Here is a 19,468-nt window from a genome sequence, read left to right on the forward strand (position 1 = left end):
TTTATTAGTAACTCAGCAGCTGTCTGTGTGTTTCCATCCTGCAGTGGAAATCCAGACAATAATCTGATTAAATAGGATGATGTAGATGATGGGCCGACTACGGAACCTTGGGGAACACCTAGTGTGACTGTGGATGAGACAGGAGTGGTTGTGGAGAGGGAGCTTGGCCAGTGGTGGTTGAGGCAGACTGGATCAAGACCAGGTTATTTTTGGTTTGGGGTGACAGCAGTTTTGAAGGAGGGGACAATTCCATTGAATTGATAAGGTGAGGACATCGGGAAGCAAGTCTAAAAAAGTTCCTTCACTGGCGATGCTCCATCATATCTTAAGGAGCTTGTAGTACCATATTGCCCCACTAGAGAGCCTTCAGGTATCACGCTCTTTTATGAACCAGCTCCACCTTCAGTCCTGGGGACAGACACAGTCCCCTCATGGTGGCTGAAGACTTTCCTCTTGATAGTCTAATAGTTGGGGCTAAACCAGGTTCACCTGGTCTAGACCTAGAGATGCTGCTAGGCTGAGAGGCTGCTGGGGGACGCTGAGGATACACTGAGCACCTCTCTCCTCTTTTCTCTCTCTTTATGGACAAATTTGCGTCTCTTTATTGCACATTATTAACTCTGCTTCTTTCCCGGAGTCTTTGCCTTCTCGCCTCACATGGTCCATTGGACCTTGCTGTGTCTGGAGCCGGTCCTGCCCCCGGACTCCTTGGCCCTGCATCCTGCCCCTGGCCCGGGCCTGGCCTCCTTCTCGAACCGCTTGTCATATTTAGGGTTGCTGGAGCCGATACCAGCTGACATTAGGTGAAGGCTGGGTTCACCTGGACTACTGGGTTCACGACAGAGTTCTCCTCGACAGGCTGCCAGTCCATCTCAGGGCTCATCTAGAGACAGACAACCATTCACACTCACACCTACGGACAGTTTAAAGTCCAATTAACCTGAGCTGCCTGTCTTTGGACTGTGGGTGGAAGCCGGAGAACCCAGATGGAACCCACGCTGCCACGAGGAGAAAATGCAACCTCCACACAGAAGGACTCGATCGAACCCTGGCCGCTCTTGCTGTGAGGTGCAACCCTGTACACAAACCATATGTATCATTATTATTATGAGCTAGTAACTTTAGCAGTATGTTTCTTCCGTTCAATGACATCATGATGCGTTCAGGATCTGCTCAGTAAAAAATAGGAGGTAAGGTAAGAAGGTAAATTATGTGTTTAAATATAATCTCGTAAAATGTATTTTTCACAACAACATCATATATATTGGATAATAATGATATTTGTTTTAATCCATAAAAATACAACCTTTTATTTTCTGAATTGTGTCTTTTTATGACGCCCCCCCCCCCCCCTAAAATTAATTATTTTAACAAAATAAAAGGAAAACATTTACAATTGTTAATGGTTTACTGACATTAGAGCAGTTATTGAAGACTAGGTAGGAGGAGCCCAGGAGCCTCGTCTTCGTCGGACAGGACTTCCGCATTCCTCAACCGTCAGAGAGCCACAGGGCCGAGAGCACCGCGTAGCACGCGCACTCCGCACACCCCAGAGCGGACGACGCTTACACGGACCTGACCACACGCCCAGCCGCAGCAATGGGTACGTAACCTGCATCGTGTCTGAAGGCTCTGTCGGGCGGCAGAGAGCCGCTGCGGTCCGCGGCTCGTGCTCCGTGCGCACCCGGGCTGAAGTCCACGCAGCACGGCGGCTCCTGGAGGCTTAGAGGAGGAGAAAGTGGCTGTGGCACTCAGCAACAACTCCAGGGTTTATTAAACTGGTCCCACAGGTTGGAATCACTAATGTAGGCAACGGGCTGGTGTCCGACCACATGACCACGTCTATTGCACATTTCTGTCAGGAACACTAAGGCCTATTTAATGTAGACATTGTATACGAGAATAGCATTATACAAATAATAAGTAGGGCTGTGAAACTATTACAAATTTTAATCAGGTTAATTACAGGTTTCTGTGGATTAATCATGATTAATCACATATTACCGATTTTTGTGAGAACATAAAGATTTATGACAAAAGACGGATATATACATTTATACACAGGGGTGCACATAACTTGCTCACTAGTGTGCGCGCATCGCGGCTGAGCTCTGCCGCGCGCGAGCCGAGAAGAGTTGGGGGGGGTGCAAGTGACTTTTTTTCGTCCCGATGTGCGCGCACACGCCGGACAAAATGACATGCTGCTGGTTAGAGACGACCAACAACAGACGTATTGGAATCTCATTCTGCGCATGCGTTAAAAAAAGTAACTAATTAATCCTGTAATTTAATCATAATGCGTTAACGCGTCATTTTTCACAGCACTAATAATAAGTAAACAAAAAGCCACATAAATCCAAAAACAATTTTTGTATCTTGGTGATGACCACTGTTATTCTCTTTCTTTCTTTCATCCTTCTCGCTTGACAAACTTCTGTAATAAGAAATAAAACCATAGCTTTATAGAGACCACAGAGGACCTGGTCCACCCGATTAGCCAATATCTTTGAATGCAAAGGCGATACAGGGAATGATCTGACTAAACTCATCGTCTACACAGGCGTGTGATAATGTTCATGATTTCACAGCAGGCACAGCTCTTTGAGTGTGGAATCCACTTCTGTGCCTTGTAAAAAAATGTGCTATATTAAATATAAAAAAACTCATGAGTATTTGTGCCCACTTTTGGAACTATACTGGCAATAAGGCAGATTAACTGGACAATGTGTCTCAGCAGGGTCTACTTGATGAATTCAGGGCTAATTATTGCTTCAACAATCATACAATGTCTATTAACCCAATGATGATAATGAAAATAATACACTTTGTGTATCCAATGCATTAAAATACATGATGCGCATTATATTATATATATGATTTGTGAAAAAAACAAACGTCACTATCTCGACTGTCTGCCTTGTGCACCGCATGACAGAGTAATGATGTAACATTTTACTGTGCATCCTTTCTGGAAGCAAGACAGAAGCGGCTTGTGAGAGTTCTTGCACGTCTCTGGACGTCTGTCAGCAATGGACAGAAGGAGACCAAATGCCTCCAGTGGGTATGATTTAGTGGGGAGGTTGCAGATTGCAGTCAACTGAATTCTCTTATATCCAGAGTGGGATGTGTGGATTAACTGGTCTCACAGTAACCACGCTTATATAAATCACGGTTTCACAACCGAGAGAATTAAAGAAGCAACTAAATCTATGGTGTCCTGATTCCTGCATTGTTTCCTTGTGAGAACGAGTCTCATGAGACAGCTACTGTATTAGGCACACCTGTTCAATTATTTGTTAACACTTATCAACCAATCACACTGCAGCAACTCGATGCATTTCGGCATCTCGACGTGGTGAAGACGACTTGCTGAAGTTCAAACCGAGCAACAGAATAGAGAAGAACGGGGCAATTTAGTGACTTTGAACGTGTCATGGTTGTTGGTGATGGGCTGGTCTGAGTATTTGAAAAAACTGCTCATATACTGAGATTTTCATCGACAACCATCTCTAGGGTTTACAGAAAATGGTCCGAAAAAGAGTAAATATGAGCTGCAGTGTGTGGATGAAAACACCTTATTGATGTCAGAGGTCAGAGGAGAATGGGCAGAGTGGTTCAAGATGATAGAAAAGCAAAATGATCACTCGTTACAACCATCTCTGAATGCACAACATGTGGAACTGTGGTGGCTGGGGCATGGTTAGGCTCAGCTGTGGAGGGGAGTGGGTCAGGGAACAGGTGCCAGGAAGAGGCCTAATTGGCCTCAGCTGCAGGGGACATGGGGTTGTGTGTCTCTCCCCTATATTGCAATATAGATGGAGGCACAGTACAAGAGAGCAGAGACACAGAATAAAGAATATTGCCAAACGTTACCCTGAGTGTGCTCATTCCTTGGTGCAGGGAACCAAGGGATTGTGACAGGGGTTGTTACAGGAACCTTGATGCAGATGGACTACACCAGCAGAAGACCACACCGGGGGTCACTCCTGTCAGCTAAGAACAGGGAACTGAGGCTACAGAATATAGAAGATTGGAAAAATGTAGCCTGGTCAGATGCGTCTCGATTTTAAGCTGCAACATTTCAGATGGTAGGGGCAGAATTTGGCGTAAACGACATGAAAGCATGGGTCCATCCTGCTTGGTGTGTGTGTGTGTGTGTGTGTGTGTGTGTGTGTGTGTGTGTGTGTGTGTGTGTGTGTGTGTGTGTGTGTGTGTGTGTGTGTGTGTGTGTGTGTGTGTGTGTGTGTGTGTGTGTGTGTGTGTGTGTGTGTGTGTGTGTGTGTGTGTGTGTGTGTGTGTGTGTGTGTGTGTGTGTGTGTGTGTGTGGCTTAATTGAGCATGGTTTAAATGCCACGGTCTAACTGAGTAATTGTTGTTGACTATGTCCATCCCTTCATGACCAGTGTACTATCTTCTGATGGCTACTTCCAGCAGGCTAATGCCCCATGTCACAAAGTTCAATGCATCTCTTGAACATGACGGAGTTCACTGGACTCCAATGGGGACCTGAAAAGTGAAAATAAGTGAGACTTAAGAGAAGTACAGGAGAAACCTAGTGCACACATAATAATGAATGAATAATGACTTTGATACAGACTATATCTCATCTGAGGGAACACAAATCAGATGCGTCCACAGACAGCAAGCAGTGACCTGTCTACCAGTAAGTTATGCACACTAAGTATAATCAGCTGAGGGATTTAAAGGTTTCGTAATATACGGCCTATACGCAGCTATATCCTGCTTGCAGTGCCAGTTTCTCCCTTAACCAAAAATGCCTGATTTGACTTAAGTTTCATTTGCATGGTCTGCTCATTGGCTGAGCCGTTTCTGTCGGTGTGTAGGCGTGTCCACGCCTCTTAACACATAATGTCATCACTGCGCGCCTCGTTCCTCTGTGTCTTGCATGCGGTCTCCTGAGGCACTCCTCTACGTGGTCCTCCCGGTTGGTCCTTCTGCTCTCTTCTCTCAGTCTGCTCCTCCTTCTCAGGGCAGGGTGTGACATTCCTGAGGGGCGCAACCATCTGCAAGGCTGTTTCGAATACAGATCCACAAAGTTCACTCCTATCGTTCATTCTTTAATAATACAGTAGATCATTAAATAATCTACACAGAGATATCCTTCAGTAATATAGTAAGCCATTAAACAATACTATACACATAGATATTCTTTAATACCCAGTGTGAATTTATAGCAAATTAGTAAAGCCCAATTTACACACGGCTCTAGTCATTTATCCAATTCAACATAATATACGACACATTCTTCTCCTCACCTACGAAGCCTTGATTTGTGATGCTCCATCATATCTTAAGGAGCTTGTAGTACCATAGTACCCCACTAGAGACTAGGGATGGGTATCGTTTTGGTTTTTTCCGATACCGGTGCTAAACCGGTACTTTTAAAACGATACCGGTGCCTAAACGGTGCCTGAACCGATACTTTTTTTTAAAACGCACAATGAGGACATTAAAAACCTCTTCGGCCATATTCCCTGTAGAAGCCGTTATCATGGAGCACTGACACACAACGGATATCAGACTGTTAACATACACAAGATATGTTCTCCATGATATGATGTGATATGTATTGTCATGTGCAGACTTTATAGGGTTAATCCTGTCACTGTGTTGATGGGCAAAGAGAACAACCAATCAGAGGTGCTGAAGATGACACGTGACAAATAAAGTTTTGCTTCTGACAGCAAGAGTTACACTGAAACAAAGTGACGCCCCACGGTCTTTATTCCTCCGTCATTATATTCCCGGTAACACCGGGTATACAGCCGGGACCGCTGTACATCAACACATCTGCTGACAGACTGTCACGCTCGTAGCTCGTGTTAGCTACGAGCTAGCGCTAGCTTAAGCATGGTTATAATGGCTAATTTATTATTTCTTAGCCTACTTTTATGAATGCAAGACTTGCAATCAACGATACGGTACTAATCTGAGTTCAGGCTGCTCGTCATAATCGGTCTCCCCGTGTTCAGGGGGACCGGTGACGGTCTCCCCATCGCGTCCAGCCTGACGCTGGTGTGCTCGACACGGGTTCATGCAGTCACACCCGGCGCATGCCTCCGCTGTCAGAGTTAAATATGAGAGGCTATTGTAACATGCTGACAGGGCGGAGTCACCTGAGAAGTTCACAACAATAGTTTTTTTCAATTTCAATCGGCTCAGGCACCGGAAATAAGCACCGAAATGTGCGTTGCGTTTCGGCCCGGGTAATACCGGTTGTATTGGAACCGGTACCATATTGGCACCGGGTTTCGGTACCCAACCCTACTAGAGACCTTGTAGTACCATATTACCCCACTAGAGACCTTGTAGTACCATATTGCCCCACTAGAGAGCTTGTAGTACCATATTGCCCCACTAGAGAGCTTGTAGTACCATAGTGCCCCACTAGAGAGTTTGTAGTACCATATTGCCCCACTAGAGAGCTTGTAGTACCATAGTGCTCCACTAGAGAGCTTGTAGTACCATATTGCCCCACTAGAGAGCTTGTAGTACCATATTGCCCCACTAGAGAGCTTGTAGTACCATAGTGCCCCACTAGAGAGCTTGTAGTACCATATTGCCCCACTAGAGAGCTTGTACTACCATATTGCCCCACTAGAGAACTTGTAGTACCATAGTGCCCCACTAGAGAGCTTGTAGTACCATAGTGCCCCACTAGAAGGGTTATTTGGGAGTTTTTCCTGATCCGATGCGAGGTTCTGGGGCAGGGATGTCTATGTGTACAGATTGTAAAGCACTCCAAGACAAATTTGTAATTTGTGAAATTGGGCTATACAAATAAACTGAATTGAATAGAGAGCTTGTAGTACCATATTGCCCCACTAGAGAGCTGCCTCACTATATGCAGGGCTACATGTGGTTCCTAGAGTCTTAACAAGTAGGATGGGAGCCAGAGCCTTCAGTTATCAAGCTTCTCTTTTATTTTTACAAATTTGTAAAAGCCCTTTGAGGCAAATTTGTAATTTGTATGGCTATACACAATAGACTGAATGAATTGGACTTAATTGTCAAAATGAAATGGTTGAAAAGAAGGGTATTGAAATCGGCCCAAAACTTTCAGTGTATCTGTACTGAACTCTCCAGAGATTGTCATCTGTCGGAAAGCTTTGTTTTAGGCCATAGCCGCACAGCTTGACACTGTTCTGTACTTTATCATAAATGGAAGTCAGATTTATTATGGGAAGTTAGTTTCACAAAGCTGATGTTTGTGAGTGGTGTGATAAAATAACCACATTATGTGCCATCAACAGGGAGGAGGATTAGAGAAAAGATACAAGGTCCAAACTTCTATTAGCATATATTAGATAACTGAAATATAATTATTCCTTACAAACTATAAAAAAAACCTGAAGATAAAGAGCTAGTGATGGCCTCAGTGTGCAGGACAGAGATTGAGGAAGTAGTCTGTTTCTTTAGTAAAGCAAGGGGTTGATTTATTGTCTTAATAGTGTAGCCAATATAAAAAAGACTCAGGTAGCAGCCCAAAAGGAGAAGCTTAAATTAGGAAGCAGTACTGGGCTTCTGTAAAAACTGATGTCATCCAGGGACCATTCTATTTCCACAGAAAGGTTGGTATGAAACTGATATCTTAAAATTATATTTGTAAAAAATGGCCATGGTTACACTTGTTGGCCAGAATCACAAATTAGCCTCAGAGCGGATTCGGAAAAACTCTTTCACATGGAAAAAGGCCACAGAGGCAGGAGAGGCATCGTGACCAATGTGGTCGGCCTTTACGGCAGGAGGCACAGAGAAGGAGGCCAGGTCTAGGCCAGATGCTGGATGCAGGAAGCGGGGGCAAGGACCCAGGACCATGAGGCATAGCAAAGGAGGTAGGACAAGGAGTCAGGGCCCAGCAGCCAGAACCGGCTCCAGACACAGCCAGGTCCAATGGACCCTTTAAAAGGCGAGAAGGCACAAAGACTCTGGGGAAGAAGTAGAGTTAATAATGTGCAATAAAGAGACATGAATTCGTCCAGAAGCAGAGCGAGAAGGGGAGAGAGTAGCTCAGTGTTTCCTAAGATGTTCCCCAGAAACCTAAAGGCCTATAGCAGTATATCTAGGGGCTGGACCAGGTGAACCTGAGCCACCCCTAACTATAAGCGCTATCAAAGAGTCTTAAGTCTACTCTTACATGAGGTGACTGTGTCGGCCTCCAGGACTGAAGATGGAAGCTGGTTCCATAAAGGAGCTTGATACCTGAAGGCTCTGGCTCCCATCCTACTTTTTAAGACCCTAGGAACCACAAGTAGCCCCGCATTTAGTGAGCGCAACTCTCTAGTGGGGCAATATGGTACTACAAGCTCTCTAGTGGGGTAATATGGTACTACAAGCTCTCTAGTGGGGTAATATGGTCCTACAAGCTCTCTATTGGGGCAATATGGTACTACAAGCTCTCTATTGGGGCAATATGGTACTACAAGCTCTCTAGTGGGGCAATATGGTACTACAAGCTCTCTAGTGGGGCAATATGGTACTACAAGCTCTCTATTGGGGCAATATGGTACTACAAGCTCCTTACGATATGATGGAGCTTCACCAATCAAGGCTTTGTAGGTTAGGAGAAGCATTTTAAATGTGATTTATGATTTTACAGGGAGCCAGTGCAGAGCAGCTAATACAGGAGTGATGTGATTAGTACAAAAGCTGCATAATTATGGATCAACTGGAGGGACTCAAGACTTATTAGAGCAGCCTGATAATAAGGAGTTGCAGTAATGTAGTCTAGAAGTAACAAACGCGTGAACCAGCTTTTCTGCATTGCTTTGAGACAAGATGTGTCTGATTTTTAAAAATGTTATGTGTACGTGGTTTTCTCTGGCTTGATCGATAGATATAATTAAGTAGCATCTGCATAACAATGAAAGTTGATGGAGTTGTTCCTGATAATATAACCCAAAAGAAGCATATATAAGGTTAATAAAAATATACGGTCAATAAAATGTACTGCCACTCCACCTCCTCGGCCCATGCCTCGAGGAGTTGACTTGGAGGAGTTGCTTTATTTAGGCTGACATATTCTTCATGACTCAGCCAGGCTTCAGTAAGACAAGATAAATCAATGTGATTGCCTGATATTAATTAATTTGCTAATACAGCTCTAGATGACAGAGATCTAATATTTAGTACACATTAAATCATCCTATTTTGTTGCACTGCGGAAATAGTGGAGTTAACGTTTATGAGGTTATTTTGTACGACTACTCTTCTGGTTACATTTTATTGAATTAATTGAAGTGGCCGTGGGACAGACACCGTCTCTATAGAGTTGTGGGTGGGTAACTGCTCCAATGGATGTGCAGAGAAGGGTGTAGGCACAATCACACCAGACGTGACTCTAAAAAACGCAGCCGCACAAAAACCGCCAAGGCAAAAACGTGCGGGGAAAAACAGTGCGGTGCGCCTGTGGAGCGGACCTGCGTGCGCAACCAACCATTGATTTTGGGTTCAGGATATAAAAAATATAAAAAAAGGAAAGAATACGGCGAACACCACTATCTATTCCGCGAATTGTGTCTCGATGGCGAGGCTTTCAGTTGCACTTCCGACCGAGCAGGAGTCAGTTTGAGTAGTGTTCAGATTTAGAATTATGAAGCTCTTTGTAATTAAATACTGCTAATATGAGGTTCTCGTCAGGAAACCAGGAAGGAAAGCCCGCCTCTTGCTTGATCCGATTGGCTGCCTTGGCCGAGTGTGACATTGATGAGTGGGCGCGCCTCCGTGCCTCGCGCTTAAAGTTGAGAATATTTAAACTTTTAACCGCGCCTGAAGAACACACAAAAAACGCACCGTGCGGCGTTTAGAAGGCGTGTCTGAAAGGCGCCGTATCATAGGAAATCAATGGTTTTGTGGGCGACGTGTTTTTGAGAGGCGCATCTGGTGTGATCGTGCCCTAAGACTACAACTCTGCTTTTGCTTCCTGATCTGAACTCTGGGTTTTCATGGATTAAATCAACTTGGTCATATTTGTAGAAATGAGATCTGCTCCATCCAAAGTGGGATGGTTGACGTCTCGCCTCATCAGATGAGGTTCCCCCCAAAATGTTCTCACAATTATCTCCAAAGCCCACATTGTTTGCCAGACACCACCTCGACAAACAATAGTTGAATGATGGCATGCAAGCTATACATCTTATCGTTGACCAAATTTTGAAGAGGCACAGAGAAAATGATGGAGTCCGACATTGTTTTAGCGTATGTACACACCGATTCCACACTTGTGATCTGATTGGAACACAATGCAAGCAAGGTCCGATCTCGTAGCATACAGAGTTGTCATTATGTCCTGAGGTCAAAAGTCATACAAAACGTTAATGCAGACCAATGACTGATGATCAAAGCTTACACAGCAACTAGTTGCACTTTATCAACTTTTTTGCTTAATGCAACTTGTTTTTTATATTTCGTGATGAACCAGTATCTTTCAAACTAAAGCCCTTTCAAACATGTTTAATCAAACAAGAAAAGGACTTGGACACCCAATATTGGAAAATCAATCTGTATAAATTATTTAGGATTTTATAAACAATTTCTGAGGACCTAAGTGTTTGCCTTTGTTTTTAAATTTTGATTTGTTCGGATAAGACTGGCATTAAGTTTGTTTATACTGTCTGTCATGTTACTGTTACTCATACTCTGGTCAAACTGTGGTGTATGTAGGGTTTGGAGGATGATGAACAACTTGAAGTTGGACTGACACAGGAGTGAAGCAAAGCAACATGGCGGTCTTCAAGCCGGAAAATGTCGAAGACATCTATGAGATCGGGGACGTTCTGGGAAGGTATTGATACATCAACTTGTTTACCTCAATGCACTCATTAGGTATTTTTACTTTTACAGATGTTGTGTTTCTTCTGTATGCCAACTCATTGGATTAGCAATTAAACCTTCTCTATGTAGGTGCAATGCTTATTTCATCAAAGATGAACGTTTTTCACAGTCGGTAAAAACAAACACCATTTGAGTTGCGATGGCAAAGTTGCTATCGGCTCATGTTTGTTTACTCCAGGGAAATGATGGTTGTGTAAAGAGTGTCGTCCAGCGTTATCGGGCTGTATCGTCGATGAGCTGCCGTCTCTGCAGCCCTGAAGCTCCGTCCCCGCTGCTGTGAAGGACAGACAGATTATTTGCTTCATAGTTAGATTATCAAACTGTCAAATCAACACAATGACGTTGTATCTGGGATCTGGGTGTTGACTGTCTGTCAACTGTGCTCTTGCCCCATCCAGTGGGCACTTTGGACAGGTTCGACAGGTTCGGGAGCGAGCCACCGGGACTCTTTGGGCCGGCAAGTTCCTGAAGATTCGGAAGAACACATGCAGCCGCCTCGGCCTGGTCAGGAGCTGTGTGGAGAAGGAGGTGGAAATCCTCCAGGCTGTACAACATGCAAACATTGTGACTCTCAAGGACGTTTTTGAGAGCCGAGCCGAGGTGGTGCTCATTCTGGAGCTGTGAGTTGTGTGTGTGTGTTCGATTTTGTCCCATTATTGTTTTTATGTTCTCGAGCATAATCCAGTGGTCATCTGCATGTGTGCATGCTGTGTCATGGTAGGATCAGTAGGTGGGTGAGAATGGAATCTAATATTCATACCAATGTTTTTAGAAGTGTATGATGACCTGAAACTAAGAATCGTTGTTTTAGTTTGCTCAGAAAGAGCCTGTTCCATCTACACAGGGCCACACATCCAGACATGCACTGACCACGCGTCTGTGTGACATTTCAGTGTTAGTGGAGGGGAGTTGTTTGACTTTATTGCTGAGAAGGAGAACCTGCTGGAGAGTGAGGCCATCGAGTTCATGACACAGATCCTGGAGGGACTGGGCTTTCTGCACAGCAAGAACATCGGCCACTTTGACCTGAAGGTACCAGTGAACCGGCGCTTCTCCGCTGGCTCTAGATGTTTGGAAACCGATGTGAAGTCATCATGGAACCCTAACGACGTTGTCTCTCTCCAGCCAGAGAACATCATGCTGTCAGACAAAGTGGCTGCTCCGCCCATCATCAAACTCATCGACTTCGGCCTGGCCCACCACTTCCACCAAGGGGAGGAGTACAAAAGCTCCAGTGGCACCCCACAGTACATCGGTGAGGAGGAGGAGTCCTTCATTTGTGTCTTTGTGGTTTTAGTTATCAATCTGAAAATTCTTCCATGGACAATTTAAATATTAAATTATTCATTAACTAAGAGTGGCAAAGTCAAAGTTCAAAATATTCTTTTTTCTAAACCTGCAGGACTTTTCTAAACCTGCAGGTATTTATTGTTAGCAGTGTGTACCAGTGCTGCTTTTTCTTTGGGTGTGTTTGTGAAATGATAGTTGCATTGTTTTTTACTGACAGCTGGCAGCTCTGTACAACACATCCCATTTAAGATGTTTGCAAGCAATACAGTTAAAGTAACGGAAATACACATGTAGGCAGGTGGAATCTGATAAGACACCAGACACAAAGCTATCTTCCGGGATTTTTATTTCTCGACTACTCCGAAAGAAATAGAAATATTAAATTAATCTGGGTCAACAACCTCTATAGTGCATTTACCAATGTGACAAAATGGCTTTAAGCCTAAACTAACTCAAAGTGCCTTGAAACTGTGTCGCTCAGTACAAACTATAAGTCAAGTGCATTCAGTACATCAATAAGTGGAGTTTATTGTTCCAATAAAGGACAACAAACATGACCATACAGTCAGCTCTGAACTAAACAGGAAACATTTGATCCATTAATAAAGAGAAACCATGCAGTATATCACCATATACTCGCTTTGTTTTTATCTTGGTGTGGCGTCAACAGACACCCTTCCCATACAGCACCACGTAACGAAAATAAACATTAGTTCCAGTCCAAAATATTTGCCTTCAATCCGGAGTGTCAGATCATGGTTTAGAGACAGCAAACTGGTTTTTAATTAAAGATTTAAAACCCACTGGTTTTGATTACTAGTTCTGCAAGTGGAGGTGCCCCTCCCCCACAAATATACTATAAATGCCCGTATATCAGCGTAGGATAAAAACACTCTTCCATCATCCCTTCAATGGGTAATATCAGATCGATTGCCAATCAGAACACGCCCACGCTCCAGCACTCACCCTGCTTCTCTTCAGTGTTGACAAATTACCACTTCTATGACCTCAAGGTCACATGTCCAACACAGCATCTGTCTGTCCTCGATGACGCGCCCCGACCCCGGCTGATTTCTCTTCTGCCTTGTTCCTGTCAATAACATTTGTTTTAATGTCTGGTATGAAATACTGGAACCAAACCCTTGTATTTCTGAATATTTATTCTGCCTCTGGACGTGTTTGCAGCCAGTCTAAAAGTGAAACTCAATGCGAGTGACTGGACCAGATGCAGCGCGGCACAGATACGTGCTTAGTCTATACCTCTCCTCTGCTGCCTGATGGGATGAACCTTCTACCCCTCTGCAGTTTTACAAGCAGAAGAGGACATGCACTCGTTCTTCTCCTGCAAACGGATGCTTTATGTGAAATATATACACTACCGTTCAAAAGTTTGGGGTCACTTAGAAATGTCTTTATTTCTCAAAGAAAAGCACTGTTTTTTCAATAAAGATAACATTAATCAAAAATACACACTATACATTGTTAATGTGGTAAATGACTATTCTAGGTGGAAACGTCTGGTTTCTAATGAAATATCTCCATAGGTGTATAGAGGCCCATTTCCATCAACTATCACGCCAGTGTTCTAATGGTACATTGTGTTTGCTAATCGCCTTAGAAGACTAATATCTGATTAGAAAACCCTTGTGCAATTATGTTAGCACAGCTGAAAACAGTTATGCTGGTGATATAAGCTATACAACCGGCCTTCCTTTGAGCTTGAAGTTTGAAGAACAAAATTAATACTTCAAATATTAATCATTATTTCTAACCTTGTCAATGTCTTGACTATATGTTCTATGAAATGTTCAATTCATTTGATGAATAAAAGTGAGTTTTCATGGAAGACACGAAATTGTCTGGATGACCCCAAACTTTTGAACGGTAGTGTATATATATAAAAATAAGCAAGAGGATGAATGTTTTTCCAACGACTAAAACAGCCACACATTTTAGATTCATGTTATATTTAGTGAAACTGCTTTTTTAAGTGTTTGTCACTGAACTTTAAAACCCTCCCTGGTCTGTCTGTCTGTCTCTTGTCCATCATCCTTTCCTCTTCGTCTCTCTGTCTCTCTCTCTCTGTCTATCTCTCTCTTCCTGTGTGTTTTTTTCTATCCATTTCTCCATCCCTCCGTCTGTCCTTCCCTCTCTTTCAGCCCCGGAGGTGATCAACAGTGAGCCGCTGAGCACGGCAGCAGATATGTGGTGAGTGACGTTGGCTCTCCCACTGAGGGGACAGTATTGTATTTGTCTTGAAGGTTGAAAGCACATGACTGCCTGCGTCTTGTGCTTTTGTTTTGTCCTTCAGGAGCATCGCGGTTATTACCTACATACTGTAAGTTGTGTTTGTTGTCATGTCCCTGTGTGTTGATGCAAACACTTAATGATCAGTCTCACACTCTGTGAAACATGTTATTTCTTGCACCACAGGGTACATTTCATGTTTTATAGATCTTATAAACCTTATAAGCCTTTTGGAGCTACAAGGACACAAACCTTGATCTGTGTTTATGGCTCGTCTCACTCTGTCCTCAGGTTAAGTGGTTTGTCGCCGTTCCAAGGCGAGACTGATGAGGAGACTCTGAGGAATATCAGTGTCATGAACTACGCCTTCCCTGCACAGTATTTCAGCATGACCAGCTCCATGGTCAAAGACTTCATCCAGAAGCTCCTGGTGAAAAGCCCCGGGTAAGACGTCTAGCTAAACGATGCGAGCAGAGCCAGGTTGTGTAGCACGTGTTCTCTAGGGCTGTGCTGGGAACACATGACGTACTGCTGGTGTCGACACTTTATATTTAAACCAATTACAAAATACACTGTAGATCGATGGACTGAGGCGAGGGTTTCTTTAGGTGCCTTTAAAAAGATGACTTGTTGTTGCTCTCCTGATCCGTTGTCATGACGTCTGCATTGATGTTTCAGGGAAAGAATGACGGCTGAGGAGTGTCTGCTTCATCCCTGGATTAAGGTGACTACACACCTGCAAGCCTTCTTCGGGTGTTGGGCTCACTGTTGATGTGTGTTACTGTGTGTAACATTGTGTAACTGTGTTACTGTGTGTAATGTTGTGTTACTGCCCGTTACTGTGTCGTTGTGTTACTGTGTGTTCCTGCCTGTTACTGTGTGTAATGTTGTGTTACTGTGTGTTACATTGTGTTACTGTGTGTTACATTGTGTTACTGCCTGTTACTATATGTTATATTGTGTTACTGCCTGTTACTGTGTGTTACTGCCTGTTACTGTGTGTTACTGTGTTACATTGTGTTACTGCCTGTTACTGTGTGTTACTGTATGTTACATTGTGTTACTGTATGTTATATTGTGTTCCTGTGTGTTACTGTCTGTTACATTGTGTTACTGCCTGTTACTGCGTGTTACTGTATGTTACATTGTGTTACTGTGTGTTGCTGTATGTTTCATTGTGTTCCTGTGTGTTACTGTCTGTTACATTGTGTTACTGTGTGTTACTGCCTGTTACTGTATGTTACATTGTGTTACTGCCTGTTACTGTGTGTTACTGTATGTTACATTGTGTTACTGCCTGTTACTGTGTGTTACTGTATGTTACATTGTGTTACTGTGTGTTACTGTATGTTACATTGTGTTACTGTATGTTACATTGTGTTACTGTATGTTACATTGTGTTCCTGTGTGTTACTGTATGTTACATTGTGTTCCTGTGTGTTACTGTCTGTTACATTGTGTTACTGCCTGTTACTGTATGTTACATTGTGTTACTGTGTGTTGCTGTATGTTACATTGTGTTACATTGTGTTCCTGTGTGTTACTGTCTGTTACATTGTGTTACTGTGTGTTACTGCCTGTTACTGTGTGTTACATTGTGTTACTGTGTGTTACATTGTGTTACTGTATGTTACATTGTGTTCCTGAACTTCCTGTGTGTTACTGCCTGTTACTGTGTGTTACATTGTGTTACTGTATGTTACTGTCTGTTACATTGTGTTACTGCCTGTTACTGTGTTTTACATTGTGTTACTGTGTGTAACTGTTACTGCGCGTTGCATTGCGTTACTGCGTGTTACTGTGTGTTACTGTGTGTTACATTGTGTTACTGTGTGTTACTGCGCGTTACTGTGTGTTACTTACAACCACTGCACATTTTTCAGCCCATCACATGTACACAGGTGGCCAATAGGAATCGGTCTTCAATCAATATGAAGAACTTTAAGAAATTCAACGCAAGAAGAAAATGGAAGGTGAGCGTGGCTACGTATGCCAAACCAACATGTAGGTCTATTATATGTGTGTCAAAGAGAGACAGTAGAGAGATGATGGGGAATGAAGAGGCGACTGGGTCAGTGGATAGCAGATCGCTCCTTCAGTCAGAGGATCGGCAGTCTGATCCCCGCTCACAGCCCACCCTAGTTGATTTGCCCTTGAGCAAGACACTTAACCCTGAATTGCTCCCTGTAGGTGTTCTACGGTCTGTGATGAAGTCGCTTTAGATAAAACTGTCAGCTAAATGTAATGAGAGCGATGCAATAAGACAAACTAGGGGTAGTGCGTTTCGTGGTGTGCGGCACCTTTTTAGCTAACGAGTCCTGTGAGCAGTGACGGACATTAGTTCAGACCGCACCTGAGTGTTACGATGACTTTAGGTCACAGTCACATAATTGGAAGAATCTACGTACCTGAGTCGGATGAGGAGTGGATGTTCCTTCATTTAGTCCAAAATAATGTTCCATTAAGTTTCTTGTGTTGTACTTAACAACTGTAATGTAACAGATGTTCTCAATATAACATGTCAATGGTCACATACATAATTCATGTATTCAATATCACAAATTACAAATTTTCCTCAGAGGGCTTTACAATCTGTACATCCCTGACCTTTGATCTCATAGCAGATCAGGAAAAACTCCCAAGAAATAGAAGAAACCCTTTCACGGGAAAGAAAGGGAAGAACCCGTCAGCATATAAGTATTGAGCTGCGGTAAAGTGTCCGGGGAGCAACTTTGAGTTCTGTGTCTCACTCGAGGAAACTTTAACATGTCGAGAGGAAGAGTCGGGGTTCGAACTGCCAACCTTGTGTTTAAAGAAGCTTTTACTTACAAGAGCCCACCAATGTTTTCACCTGTAAACAGCACTTTGATGCACTTGTGTTGTCAATATTAGTAGAAGACTTGACATGTAAGAAAAGTATGGTTGGTAAATAAAAAGATGCATACCATATGTGTTCAAATCAGAGAAGCACATGTACAACAATTTGTGTAATATGTTCTACGATCAACTACCCACATGTTATAAGAAATATCCACAGCATGGTTTTATTTCAAACTAAAGACACATTGTCGTGCTCCAGCCAAGCTGCAAAAAACATGGCAATCGGGGGCCTTCTTATTTTCATTCTTTATACAGCAACAAAGAAAAAATGGTTTTAAAATCATTTGAAGTAATTTTCAGAATTGCGAGACTATTTTCATCTTCTAAAATGAGAATGAAGTTCTTTCCCATCCAAGATCCTCGGACATGGTACGAGGGTTCATGCATTCTGGTTGGCGAGCTTTACCTTGTCTCCTCCCCCCAGATGTCCTACAACATGGTGTGGATGTGTAACCGGCTGGGCCAGTTGAAGCTGCTGAAGGGCAGCTCGGATCCAGACCCTCTACAGGTGAGACCGCTTCATCATCCTGATACATTTATATATGTTATTGTAAAGACCAAAAAAGCAACTTTAAGTCTCAAGAAAATAATAACTTATTTTTAGCGAAAATAATGTTATATTATTTATTATTTATTATGTAATAAAATAGTATAAATGATATAATTTTTAGGTGAAATATTATTATATTATTTATTATAATATAAAGAAGAATTCTTATTTTTGTTATTTATTATAATACAAAGAATAACATTATTATTTATTACGCAAAGTACTTTCCAGAATTGGTTTAGCAGAATAAAAGAACTTCAGAATAGCATTCATTAATAATAAAGAGGAAATATAAAGATACATGGAGTGAAACGACTATGTGTAGGTCCGGTTGTCCAAACTGCAAACTGGCCCGTTACCCGTTTTTTAATGGCATGTGTGAGGGATTGTTTTGAATAAGCTTGAATATGACTATTTGTAATAGATATTACTGTACAAACATTGCACATTTGTGTTTTGCGCTCGTCCCTCTGAACTAATCCTTTCCTCCAGAGACAATGTGAAAGTGACACAGAGGACACGGAGATCAAGCCTGCCTCTCTGCTGCGGCGCAGGCTCAGCAGCACTTCCTAGAGCTGAGCAGAGGAAGGTGGAAGAGTCCGGGATGTTCATCAGGAGGGAGCCGCGGTGACGGGAATGTGAACCTGACGTCGACTGTCTCCGAGGGCCCGGGAGCTTGACATGAGTGGGCGGGGCCTCCCGCCACACACATCTCTACATGTGACCACTCAGTGAACACGTTGGCTGCTCTCAGCTCATCGTTACCGAGGATACGTTCCGCTACAATGTATTTCAGTTGTTGCTGATTTTGGGAATCTCTTTGATAACACGGTGTGCATAGAACATGCATTGTGTGATCAAAGAGAGATGCAACATATTTTTATTGTTGTGATAATATATAATATGGTAAAGAACTTGAGGAACAGTACAAAGTGAGAACATGCAAAGACAAAGGTCCCAATAGGCACTCTGAGTTGTACCTTGCAACACATTTAAATAGAGCTATGTTGTCATGTCTTTGGTACGAGAACCGCTAAGCACAAACCACTCGGCATGTTTCCCTCTGGAAAGATGAAATATGTGAATCATTACTTCCAACAATATGTCTTGTTAGATGTTTTGTACTCATGTAATTATATTACTTGTCTTGTGATGTATCTTTTTAAAATGGCACAATCATACATGTGTTGTAAATAACCTCATTATAAACTCATCTTTTTTTTCATTGTCTTTCCAAGACTTAAATAATTCTAACATCATTCTAACAAGTATTTGTTAACCTGTATTCGTCTGTTGATGCATTTGACAAAGCAAATTACTATTAAACTGCTTTTATCACTCTTATGAGCAATACATCAGTCTATGTTAATACAGAATGTATTGAAATGCCTCATACAAAAAACAAGTGGTTGAAAATAATGGTTATAATAGAGGATCTTTTTTTAATAGAAACATGTTTGCTGTTTGCCTACACACAGTAGTATATGAACATATAAATACAGATGTTACCATAAACTTAAATGTTGAACTTGTTACCAAACAAATCCGCTTATTTGAACAATTAAAGCAAAATAAATTTCCTGCAATAAGTCACTCGTAAGCATTTATGAAAAGGATGCAGCGTGTAGAGGAGAGACTAAGAGCATG

At 42.6% G+C, this 19,468-nt stretch overlaps 1 protein-coding gene across 1 annotated transcript; it reads left to right on the forward strand.

Moving 5' to 3' along the window:
• The first annotated feature begins 1,504 nt into the window (after positions 1 to 1,504).
• si:dkey-240h12.4 (death-associated protein kinase 2) lies at positions 1,505 to 19,165 on the forward strand. Its single transcript, XM_056419561.1, has 12 exons — positions 1,505 to 1,603; positions 10,684 to 10,804; positions 11,253 to 11,474; positions 11,748 to 11,886; positions 11,980 to 12,109; positions 14,304 to 14,352; positions 14,456 to 14,482; positions 14,683 to 14,835; positions 15,070 to 15,115; positions 16,275 to 16,364; positions 17,696 to 17,779; positions 18,314 to 19,165. The coding sequence occupies exons 2-12, from the start codon at positions 10,743 to 10,745 to the stop codon at positions 18,392 to 18,394; spliced, it is 1,083 nt and encodes a 360-aa protein (XP_056275536.1). The 5' UTR covers positions 1,505 to 1,603; positions 10,684 to 10,742; the 3' UTR covers positions 18,395 to 19,165.
• Positions 19,166 to 19,468: the final 303 nt, after the last annotated feature.

Source organism: Pseudoliparis swirei, chromosome 1, assembly GCF_029220125.1.
Source record: "Pseudoliparis swirei isolate HS2019 ecotype Mariana Trench chromosome 1, NWPU_hadal_v1, whole genome shotgun sequence".
NCBI lineage: Eukaryota > Metazoa > Chordata > Actinopteri > Perciformes > Liparidae > Pseudoliparis > Pseudoliparis swirei.